The sequence below is a fragment of the Pan troglodytes genome, chromosome 13 (assembly GCF_028858775.2).
Source record: "Pan troglodytes isolate AG18354 chromosome 13, NHGRI_mPanTro3-v2.0_pri, whole genome shotgun sequence".
Lineage (NCBI taxonomy): Eukaryota > Metazoa > Chordata > Mammalia > Primates > Hominidae > Pan > Pan troglodytes.
Genome location: NC_072411.2, coordinates 62,079,064 through 62,091,485, shown reverse-complemented (window position 1 = coordinate 62,091,485; position 12,422 = coordinate 62,079,064). Strand labels below are relative to the sequence as shown.

General features: G+C 39.6%; 1 protein-coding gene across 10 annotated transcripts in view; it reads left to right on the top strand.

Annotated features, from left to right (window-relative positions):
- The window catches only part of PLA2R1 (phospholipase A2 receptor 1), a 139,639-nt gene that overhangs the window by 21,118 nt on the left and 106,099 nt on the right, over positions 1-12,422 (top strand). For all 10 annotated transcript variants that reach the window (XR_008546609.1, XR_008546608.1, XR_008546607.1 and 7 more), the window contains exon 4: positions 8,279-8,452. Coding sequence is in view for 7 of the 10 variants with exons in the window: in XM_054679060.2 (XP_054535035.1) it covers positions 8,279-8,452 (174 nt within the window). In the remaining 3 variants the exon portion in view is untranslated. The remainder of the gene's footprint in view (positions 1-8,278; positions 8,453-12,422) is intronic.

The following is a 12,422-nucleotide window of genomic DNA, read 5'->3' as shown; positions in this document are numbered from 1 at the left end:
TTTTTTTCAGTTAGTGCCTTATTATTTCATTTTATTTTTATTTAGCTAAAAAGGTTCCAGTTGTTCCCAAGTATTAGAGAATGTTTATATATGCCTCCTACTTTCTATATTCAATTTTCTTTTCCTTGGTTTCTGTGAGTCAGAGTACAGCTTTTACAGTCTTCATCTCCCATGCCTGCCTCCCCGCCACATATATAAAATGCAACAAATAAATTTGAAGCAAAAGCAAGTTGAAGAGATTAACCCCAAAGAATCTGACTTATAAAGTATCTGTAGAATTGTTTTCTAATCCAAGAGCTAGTATGGCTTAGCAAATAAGAAACAGTATAAGCTTTGAAATAATCACACAGGCCAAGATTGGAGTCCTGCTTCCTCCCAACAATGAAATTTTGGGAAGCTCTCTCCATCTATCTGAGTCTCAGTTTCCTCAGACATAAAATGTAGATAATAGCAGTACCTATTAGGATTATTGTGCAATTCAATTAGATGAGGCATTCAAGGCACTTTTCATAATATCTGGCACACAGTAAGTACTCACAATGGTTAACCATTGCAGCCAGAAGCAGCAGCAACAATAGCAGCAGCAGCATCAAACCCAATTTATATTTTCAGCATACACTTCTGAATCCATGATTTCTCCTCTCTGCTGTAAGTCAACAAGCACTAAGCTATGCATAGTGGTGAATGCCAAGAGTTTTAGGACTTAGGATCCTCCCTTTAAGGAACTTGGCATCTAGAGAGAAGACAGGTTTGCTGTATGCCAGAAAATGCAGGCTGTATTTGAGACAACACCCTAGAATCACCTGGGAGATAGTTTAAATGCATATCCTGGCCCATCTTCCAGAGATGCAGTGGGTGCAGTATGTAAAACTCAACCATCTGCATTTTTGAAAAGTGCCCCAGGTGACCCTGGTGCAGATAATTCATCATCAAGCAATAATATGGAGATAATTCTATGCAATATACATCTATATACAGGGATAATATCAATACATTTAACAGCCAATATGGTATGGGCTATTGGTCAATCGCAATGGAGACCTTTAGTGTGGGGGTTGGGAATTCCAGAGGCTCTCTGCTGATATTAACCCCTTAGCTGCTACAATGTGGGGGTGGGGTGCAGGGAAGCCTGGGTAGTGGGGGTAATAGAGAAGCTCAGAACAGTGGCTATTCACCAACCAGAATGAAAGCATTTTACTATTTTATAACTGTCAGATCACCAGCCTTCTCTATTTGAATCTAAATGTATGCATGTAGGTGTGTATGCATGTAATCTCTACACTCCTTGGACTCCTGAAACAGATGTCATATTATTTTTATTATTGTCATATTATTTGCATCATCTCTTCTCTTTCCTTTTCCATCCCCAATAAAGGTCATTATTAAAACCAAATAAATGAACCAATACTAATAAAGTTAACACATACTTCACATGGCTCTAATACTAGGGACTTAAAAAAAAAAAAAAAAACTACAATATTCTTCTTAAGGTTCTGAAACCTTAAGAAGTTTCCACTGGGAAACTTCCAATGACAGTTTCCCAGTGGAAGCCTGGGTTCAGTGGTGCTCCAGGCTTTTCATTCCCCAGACCATCTATTTGTTCAGCCTTCTATAGCTCAGAAGCTTCCTCTGCTTGACAGCCTGCCAGATTCCAGCCCTCCTGACCTTTACCACAACCAGCAGAGAGCATGTTTATTTGTTCAGTGCCAGTTTTCTTCCTTTCTTGTTACTTTTGGCTCCCGGTAGCCAATATAACTCAAAATGACGTGTCAGAGATTGAAACCTGAGCAAGCTGATAGCTCTTTCCATGGGGTCAACAAGTGGATAGGACAGAGAAGAGTGAGTGGAATAAAGTAAAGGTCTGTACTGCTGTATCTCATCCTTCTTATGTGGGAAATTTTTTTAAATATCTCAATGTAAAATGATGCTACATTTAAAAAAAAAAGTTGATTGTAAATGAGCAAAATTTAAATGTAGTATTCATAAACACACACAAATATACTAGCGGTGAAGGATGTAATAAAACACCTTCAGCAATAAGGATGACACACAGGAATCTCTCTGGGTTTGTTTAGAGGCAATTATGGGCCATTCTGGTCTCTCTTGGTTGTGTGCCTTACAGAGCTGCAGAATCACACTTAGTTAATTTGAGATATTTTTACGATACCAACCTGTGAAATGATATGATTGCCCTTGAACCTTATTTTTATATAATTCTGATCAGTTGCTCGAGTGATATAATAAAGCAGATTTAGGCTGGGCACAGTGGCTCACACCTGTAATCCCAGCACTTTGGGAGGCTGAAGCAGGCAGATCACTTGAGGTCAGGAGTTTGAGATCAGCATGGCCAACATGGTGAAATCCCATCTCTACTAAAAATACAAAATTAGCTGGGTGTGGTGGTGGGCACCTGTAATCCCAGCTACTTAGGAGGCTAAGGCAGAAGAATCGCTTGAACCCAGGAGGTAGAGGTTGCAGTGAGCCAAGATTGCGCCACTGCACTACAGCCTGGTGACAGAGCAAGACTCTGTCGCCGCCCGCCTGCCCCCGCCCTCCACAAAAAAGACAAACAAGCAGACTGATACAACAAAGGTATGGCTGCTCTCTCCTGAGCCTTCAACATGGATCGGCAATGCTATATGTTTCTGTCATGCAGTTCTCGCACCCCACAATGACCCTGCCAACCTCTCTATTCTCCTCTAACTTCTAACCCTACCTTCCAATCTCCTTTCTGATTCTCATTATTTGACCTCAGTTCCTACCTCATAATGGCAAAAAGATCCATCAGACAGACAGTTTGGCAACTTCCTGCTCTCTCACCTTTAAGCCTACCTGCATCTGTGCCCATCTTTATTTCCTCCCTTCTATGCGCGAGGATGATGTTCCTCCTCCTACATGGGCCAAGTCTCCCCACCTGGGCTCTGGAGCGCCCCATCCAACCTTCTCCAACCTGTATCTCAGTTGTTCTCAATGTGTGGTCCCCGTTCCAGCAGCATTGGAATTCCCTGGGAGCTTGCTAGAAACGCAAAGTAGCAGTCACACCCTAGACCATCATATCAGAAATTCTAGAAGTGCAGCCCAGCAATCTGTGTTTTAACAAACTTCTAGGTGATTCCAGTGCACACCCCTGGGTGCTTCTTTGCTGGGCCCTTTTCCTTAGCAGTTAGACCCGTGTGAGTCTTAAAATGACATCTTAAAAATACTGCAATTCTTTCATCCCTATTTCTGCCTCCTGAAAACACCTCTCTCTCTCATCCTCTAAATAGAATTCGCAAAAGAATTGTCTATACCTTCTTCAGGGCACTGTCTCCTCTTGACTTCTACAACAATGCATGCCTAACCTTGACCTCCATTTCCACAGACCATTCATCCATTTATTCATTTAACAAATATGTATTGAATACCTACTATGTGCCAGGGACTTCTCTGGCTCCTGGGGTTATAACCGTGAATGTGAAATGTGAAAGTCATAGTGCCTGCCCTGATGAAATTCACATTCAAGTATAATACCCAAATTAATACATAATTACAGTTTGTCATAAGTTCTACCTTAAGAAAATACAGTATTACAAGTGAGAAACCGAAGTTAAAATTGGGAGTCATGGAAGGTTTTCCTGAGGAAGTTGTATTTGAACTGTAGCCCAAGAGATGAGTAGAAGTTGTCAAAATGGAAAGTGGGGAAATGAGATATTCACACGGAGATGCATGATGCAGACATGTGCAAAGGAAGGGGAGAGGGAGTGGTCAGCATGGGATGCAGGCAATAAAGAGGGTATATGGTTTAAATAGAACTAAAAAATAATAATAAAACCAAGTAAAAGACAGCATGCTTTTGAGTCACCAGGCACACGCTCTAACAATTCCAAACAATGTCAGTGATAAAATACGCTTACCTGTCCAGGCTGACTGCTCCTCCACCCCCAGCCCTCAGCATGTCACTGGCCAGATATCTGAAGGTTTTGAGGGGGGAAAGAGGTTATTGCCATCTAAGAAAGACAATGTGGCAAGAGTACAGTGATTGAAGAAGAGAGAAACAAGACACTCTGAAAGGGCAGACAGAGTCCATGAGTGTCATAAAGGTAAGGACTTACCTAATTCTAAGTGCAAAAGAAAGCTATCAAAGGGTTTTAAGCAGGGGAGTGATGATTTTAAAAATATATATTTAAGAATTACTCTGGCTCTATTATACTGAATGGCTTGGAAGGGAGCAATAGGCAAATCCTGGAGACCAGGTAGAAGGCTAGAGCAATAGTCTGGGCCAGGAGTAGTGGTGGCTTCAGTTAGGTGGCAGCAAGGGGATTGGAAAAATGTGGGATGTATTGAAGATCTAACTTGTAGATAAACTGAACAGGACCTGGTTGTCAGGAGCTTAGCTGGGCTGGAGACAGCAGAGCTGTCAGGTGTTGGAGTAGCTGATTAAAGCAACAAGCCAAAAATGAAGGTGTTAAGCTGTTGATGACTCACTACAATGGTATAACAAAGAGACTAAAAGAAGAATTCGCCACCTCCCCCTGTTCCATTTTTCCCCAGGGAACAGCACAGCCATCGAGGGTCAGTGGATCAGCACAGATGTGGAGTTCAGCTCAGCTCACCATTGAGAGAACACTAAACAACAACAAAGGCTTTTCAGTTGTATAGATTCTGGGTTGGGGTAAGGTGAGGGGAAGAGCTAGGAGTTGAAAAGTACTGAGCACTGAATCAGGGTGGGGAAAAAGTGTCTTCAAGATTCCCCTCCTTCCCACTCCATCCCAGCCTCAGCAGAGGCACCTGAAGAGGACCTTGGCCCAAGGCCTCACATAGAAAGAGACCTAGGAATGGAAGGCACCTGCACCAGAAATGCAAATAACACAGAGCACGATGGGCTTGAGGGGCCTGAACCGTTAACTATGACTCTCTTTAGAAACTGCAGTGTGCCAGCTCAGCACCAAGTCTGGGGTAGGGGCAGCTTTCCCCCATGAGGCCTACCAGGTAAAGCCTTTGTAACTGCCTGTGGTCAGGCCTCAAGAATCACATATAGGTTTTTAACCAGGAGTAGGACTTCTCACTCCTAAGAACTTGGAGGCTAGGAGAAAAAGTGAGACATTAATTCAGACTCCATGTTTCTGACATGCATAGCTAAGTTTATGGAGATATACATTTGGAAAAGAAAATTAAATACTATTCAGGTTTGCACATGTTACATGTGAGTCAGTTATGTAGAGATGTGGACTAGGTAGGTAGATGTAATGGTCTCTATGTATTTGGAAGTTATAGGAAATGGACCCATGAGAACAGGTTAGATAGCCATGTGTAGAAAGAATGTATAGAATAGAAAGGAAGGGGGCTCAGGGCCAAGTCTTAAGGCCTCCAACATTTAATTTGAGTAGAGAAGAATAAATCAGCAAGGGAGACTGAAAGGGGGCAGCCAGGGAGGTATAAGGGTAGCTACGCATGGGAAGTCAAGAAGAGAGAGTAAATCAGCACGGAGAGGGAACTCAGCCTGCCAAGTGCTGATGAAGGGCCTTGTTTGATAAAGTCTCAAACTAACAGTTGCTGAATTTGGCAACACAGGGGTCATTGATGACCTTAAACAAGCTATACATTAATGGCTAGATTCAGTGGATGAGACTAAGTGGGAAATTAGAAGAGGATGAAACACTTCCCAAGTCATTCTACGTATGCACTTCACTTCATTAAAAAAGAGGTGTAGTTTAGGAGGGAAAAATCACCTATTTATAACACCATGAAAAAGATTCTGGTAATCTCTCATCACGTAATAGGAGACTCAAAGTTATATATGACACAATTGCTTCCCTGGAGCTCATAATTTAGCAAGAGAAGAGATGATATAAACACAATCAAAGATGTAAAGAATATAACAATAGGATTTTAGCCCTTAGATTAGAATTTTTCAAGAATAATAAACATACCTGAGACACCAGCCTTTGATTTTCAGAGTTCTCAAGCTGGGGTGACCCTTCAGAGTTGCCCCTTGTTGGGATACAGGGGCTAAGTATACCACTACATTGACCAGTCATGGTGTCAGCTGCCCTTGGGAAGGGAGAGTGAAAGGGCAAAGAGACTCTTCTGCCAAAGCAGTCCTTAGAGAGCAGCACATCACAGTGTCTACGACAACATTTTCATTCCATTTGTTACTTACAACTTACAAATGAGATTCCTGGAGGGACATGCAGCCTATCCTAGAGAAGCAGAGAAAGGACTTGTGTCTGCCAGTACAGAAGTACAAATTCTTATACAGGCTGAGTATCGCTTATCCAAAATTCTTGGGCCCAAAAGTGTTTTAGATTTCTGATTTTAGGATATTTGCATATACATAATAAGGTTTCTTGGGCACAGGACCCAAGTGTAAACACAGACTTCATTTATGTTTCATATATACATTATACCCATAGCCTGAAGGTAATTTTATACAATATTTAAAATAATTTTGTGCATGAAACAAAGTATTGACCAAAACCCATCACATGAGGTCAGGTGTCGAATTTTCTACTTGTGGTGTCATGTCAGCACTAAAAAAATTTTCACCATGTTGCACAGGCTGGTCTTGAACTCCTGGGCTCAAGCAATCCACCCGCCTCAGCTTCCCAAAGGGCTGGGATTACAGGCATGAGACACCATACCCGGCATCTTTCTTTCTCTTTTTGTAGTGATAGGGTCTTGCTTTGTTGACCAGGCTGGTCTCGAACTCCTGACTTCAAGTGATCCTCCCGCTTCAATTCAAAGTGCTAGAATTACAGGCATGAGCCACTGTGACTGTCCTAAATGATTCTTATGCATGCCAAAACTATGAACACACCCCCGCTCCCCCATCATGGTCTCAGCTGTCATGGTGGATGAGTATGGCTGAACTAGTGTCTCGTAACACGTGGTAGTATATTGTCCTTCTCAGGGAAGGCCTAGGATTTTAACTGAAAACAATCTTTAAGGATTCCATCTCAATGGGGAAATTTCAGCCACCTGGGCAAAATGGTTACTGAAAATTTCCCTTCTCTTTTTCCTTTCTTTCTTTTCCTTCCCTTCAGTGTTACTTGGTGATAGCCTTGTCTTCTGCCTTCCTTTAATCTTGGATCCTTCTATAAACACATGTATCAGTCAGGAAACTCTATAGACAACCTTAGATTTATATGTGATTTAAAACCTCTGGAATGTGTGTTGCAACCAGACATGAAAATAAATTTTCCACATTTCCCAAGGGGACCATCTAACTGCTATGAGGGAGGAAAAAAAAACAAACAAAAAAGATTTTATTGTCAAATAAGTTTGAAGTACACTAAATTAACAGTAAGCATGTTTCTTTACTACAAAACTTCTCAGAGCCTTGAATATGCTAATGTTCATTGTGAATTTCCCAGAGAACGCTATGTATGCATTGTGTCCAGATTTTCTTGGGGAGCCTCTTAAAGTTGTCTTACTTTGGGAATCACACTTTGGGAAAGGCCATCCTAGACTTCAGCTGGTTGTCTGTCAGTCATTTTCAGTCATGCTGCAGTATGGCTCACATTCTCTGTATTCTGACATTCTCTGTCTGAGTTTGGTTTCCGGTCATTATTGTGGCTACTTAGTTCACCTTGGAGTTTGATTTTAAATGTTAGCAAAAGCACCCAAACTCAGTCTTAATTTTCTGTTATTTCAAAAAAAAACTTCAGACTTCAGCTCCACATTTCATACTTTATTAAATTTCCTTTTGAGCACACTATGCAATCTTCGGCCAGTGTCTTACAAGTGGATCTTGCTTCTATTCCTCTTGGCTGAAAGAACTTTCTTAAACTATATGTCAGTGTTCCTGTGCTTGATGTTTATTTGAAAACTTGTGTTTACTATTGACTCATATTCCTACTGTATCCTTTTATTTTAGCATTTTGTATTTAGGGAGAAATGCCTTTGAAATAACATTTGTATCTACTAAAATGAACATTTAAAGTTACAAGTTTTCAATATAAAGTTCTAAATGACAAAAGAACTTAGATCTTATTTTCACAAATACTTTGCTTCTACTTCCTTCTCTTAAAATTGGTTCCTATTATTACTCTGGAAAGGATCATAGCTTCTTCATTGGTGATTTCTTACATTTCTTTAGGTAAATCATGAAAGAGTTTAACCATATCTTAGCAATGGAATAACAATGCAGATTTTATCATAAAGACCTAATCAAGAATAGATAAGGCACTGAAATTTTAGAGATTGCAAGATGGAATAATTCCATTGAGACTTACCTTAGAAATATGTTGCTGTATAGATAAAATAAGACTTGGTTGTTTTTAATGGCCATTGTTTCCAGCCTCTGCAGAAGTAGGTTGTGATACTATTTGGGAGAAGGACCTCAATTCACACATTTGCTACCAGTTCAACCTGCTTTCATCTCTCTCTTGGAGTGAGGCACATTCTTCATGCCAGATGCAAGGAGGTGCGCTGTTAAGTATTACAGATGAAACTGAAGAAAATTTCATAAGGGGTAAGTAGGTGGATGATGCACATTGATATTGATACAATAAAAGATGGTTGTTAACTGTTTTCACATATACAAAAATATATTCTGACAAAAAGTTCTTAAAAAATATTTTTCTTTCCTTAATATGGCCCAAAACTCTCACCCAAAATTTTTCCATGAGCCTTGAGTGATTCCATTTGGCATCCAGTGATGTCTTTCTTATTTTCTCCTCCTTGGAGAAGAGAATTTGAGGCCACAGCAAGGGACCCAGGAGAGCTGCAGTTCTAACAAGTGGATCAGGAAGATTTCTAAATTTAAGGGCTATTTTCTTGCTCTTCTGGAGATCTTAGCCATTCCATTTCCATTAATAAATCATTAAGCATTTTATTAATTAAACAAAATCTTACATATCTTTCACCATGTGCAGGTACATCATAGGCCTTCTGGTGGGTCCCAAAAACAAAACCTTAAAATTTAGTGGGAAAAGCAAAAGCACATATATGTTAACAGTATAGACAATAATATGTTAAAAGAATTGTGCCGATAAACTAAGACTTATGTTTCGCTCATTGCCTAAACTCTCCTCTTACTTCTTCTTTATAGATTAAATGTATTTGTATGTGTGTACATTCACCTCTTTAAAAACTTGTGGAAACATTAGAAAATATCACAAAATTAGTCACTTTCATTAACAGTTTTTGATGCCAGTTTTTTTCAAATTTTATTGCATATGTAGTCCATGTTTATTTTAGAATAATTTGTAAAATTCAGGTATATAGAAAGAAAAACCAATAAAAAAGTTCCCATAGTTCTGTAATCCAGACAACTGTGTTTCTCTGCAAAAACATATAAATGCATGTGTACATACACAGTATATATAAAAAATGGTATTATATAAAAACATGGCAGCAGCCAGGTGCAGTGGCTCACGCCAGTAATCCCAGCACTTTGGGAGGCCAAGGCAGGTGGATCAATTGAGGCCAAGAGTTCAAGACCAGCCTGGCCAACATGGCGAAATCCTCTCTCTACTAAAAATACAAAAATTTGCCGGACGTGGTGGCATGCACCCGTAGTCCCAGCTACTAAGGAGACTGAGGCAGGAGAATCACTTGAACCTGGGAGGTGGAGGATGCAGTGAGCCAAGATCATGCCATTGCACTCCAGCCTGGGTGGCAGAATGAGACTTCATATCAAAATACATAAATAAAAAATAAATAAAAACATGGCAGCTATTGCACAGTGATACAAGCAAGTGATTTAACCACCTGCTCAGGTTAGGAGCAGGGAGCCACCTGCCTGGGTTTGAATCCTGCCTCTACCACTTAAGTAGCAGGATTACTCAAGCAAGTGATTTAACCGCTCTGTGCCTCAATTTCCCCTTCTACCAAGTGGAAATAATAACAGTGCAAATTCCTGGTGTGGATTACATATTTTAATACAGGTGAAATCATAGAAAAGTGCCTGGCACACATAACAAACACTCAGTGTGTGTTAACCATTTAACAACAACTACGTACACAGTTTGGTAATCTGGTTATTTTATTTACCTGCATTTAATGAACATTTGCCCGTATCTGTAAATATAGATCTACATCATAATTTGTAATGGTTACATAGTAGTATAAGTTAGTGGTAATATATTAGAGATATTGATAAAACTACTTGTTTTGTTATGTATTTATTAGTTGATATTATAAACCATCCCTGCACAAACCTTTGTGCATACATCCCCAATTATTTCTCTATAAGTTTGCAGAAGTGGGTTCACTGGATGGAAAAGTAAGCGCACTTTAAAGCTTTTGTAAGTCGTTAATATCTTCCAGAAGGATTGTAAGAAATGAATGAGCAATGCGTGCCTGCCCTAAAAGTCAGAAATTATTATTGAATTTGATTTGAGTAAGTCATAGTGCAGGAAAACATCAATTTTCAAAATCATTTTAAGCCTGAAATGGTTTTTATATAAAAGTTTACATGCCATTTATGAATTACAATTATCTATCTTAACTGCCAGGATTTCTCATGAGAAGGTCTGGACTTATTCATCAAATTTGAATAACCATTTAAAAAAATAAGACATGTCAGGGACTTTGATTTAACTACCTCAGTTCTATAATTAGTCTTTGGGAATTGTTTGGAAAAACAGAAGTCTGTTCATAAAGACAGAAACCTGTTCCAACCAAGGTATTTTTTAATGATGAAAATAGTCTAATGTTTCTTGCTAATTCTGGTGAACATATACTATGGTACAAGGAATTATCTAAGCTGTCATGAATGCCGAGAAATATCCAAAGGAATTTAAATTTGAGTTTCTTATTACAGTATCGTGGGCCAGCTTAGTCCTAAAGGTAAATAGATGGTTTTTTGTGCCTTCAGACACAGATTATAAATTGCACAATGATTTTTTATCTGCATTATTAAAACAATTGCACAATGGGTATTCAAAAAAAATTCTAAGATAAGAATAATTAACGTTTTAATATTTTAACTAGATTTTAAAATATCACTTGGCACTTGCCTGGATGTGAAACGTGAAAATTTCTCCCTGCCCTGTCAATCCATTTCACTTCTTATCATCATAAGACCTGCTAAACGATTCAATCGAATGGTGCTATTGAAAGGAATAATCAAATGGACATTAGAAAGAGATTCCATATGAATGCCACAGAAACTTGGAAGGGTGAAACCCGTGTATAGTATGCTGTTTCTGTTTATTGATTTCTGGGAGTCTCAAAATTATAAAGCACCTTTTTCTCTTTTCTTAAATGGGTTAGGTTCTTTGAGTTTTTCACAATTGTATTGAAATATCTAGTCACTGAGGATGCTGCAGCCTTGTTATATGACTACAATGACCTTCACAACCTGGGTAATCATACAATCTATCATCCAAACTGAGATTCTTTTGATAGTAAAAGGGACTGTGATTAATAATTATTCTGGAAATACCAGCATGAACCATGAGTTTTCCAGGAAAATGGGGGCATACGGTCACCCTGTTTATAACCCTTATCCGTCAGGGTCTTAATCTTAGGCAGGACCCCTGCGTCTGACTAAAAATAAATTGGGCTCTGAATCAGGTGAATTGTAAGCGAACAATGCTCTCCTTTATAGATTAAACGAGTAAATGGCAACATTTCAAAGCATCACAAAATTGCCACTTTCATTATGTTTCTGACACTGGGTCTTGGTTTTTTTCCCCCCGAAATTTTGCTCCATAAGTAGTACCTATTTGTTCTGGAATAATGTTTAAAATTTAGGTGCACAAAAAGAAAAACTGAGGAAAAATTCCCATAATTCTATAATTTTGATAACTGTTTTTCTGCATGTCAATGCATGTTTTTATTCATAGTATCTATAACAAAAATGGTATTGCATTAAACTGCAAGTTGTAGTGGACTGGTTAAGAGGAGGGGCCACAGAGCCAGCCTGCCATTAAACTTCTCCCACCTCAAGCTGTGGAAGCAGCCTCCAGTTTGCACTGCACACAGCCTTAGGTCCCAACCTGCTAGGGATCCCCCGAGACACTCTGGTCCCTCCTGTTGAGCGGACATCTCCTGGTGGCTGTCACACTCTACACCCCTTCCTGATCTACTTCAGCACACCTTTTTACCTTTGAAGATGTGCCTCTGTTCACTTTCTGGGACTGACCCTGCACACCTCTTCCTCCACCCTATTAAACCTTTAAGTTCATGAGCTCACTCAAGTAAGATGGCCTCAAGTATGCAACCATGCACCCTTGTCTAGATTGACAACCCTGAAAGGCAACCTTTCTGGGTACTTGCATGAAGCATTCACAGTTGAAAAACAGCCGTCAGTGAGCCTGCTCTGTTTCTCAAGATGGTGGGAGCCTGCTTTATCACTCAGAAGCACCACGTGCATTCTGTGCACCTTTCCCGTCATTGAGTGGAATTAGTTTCTGACTCCATGATCCAGGAATAGGAGAACAAGAAAGATGTGTAACACTGGATTTTTTTTTGAAGCTCCATAATTTTCATTT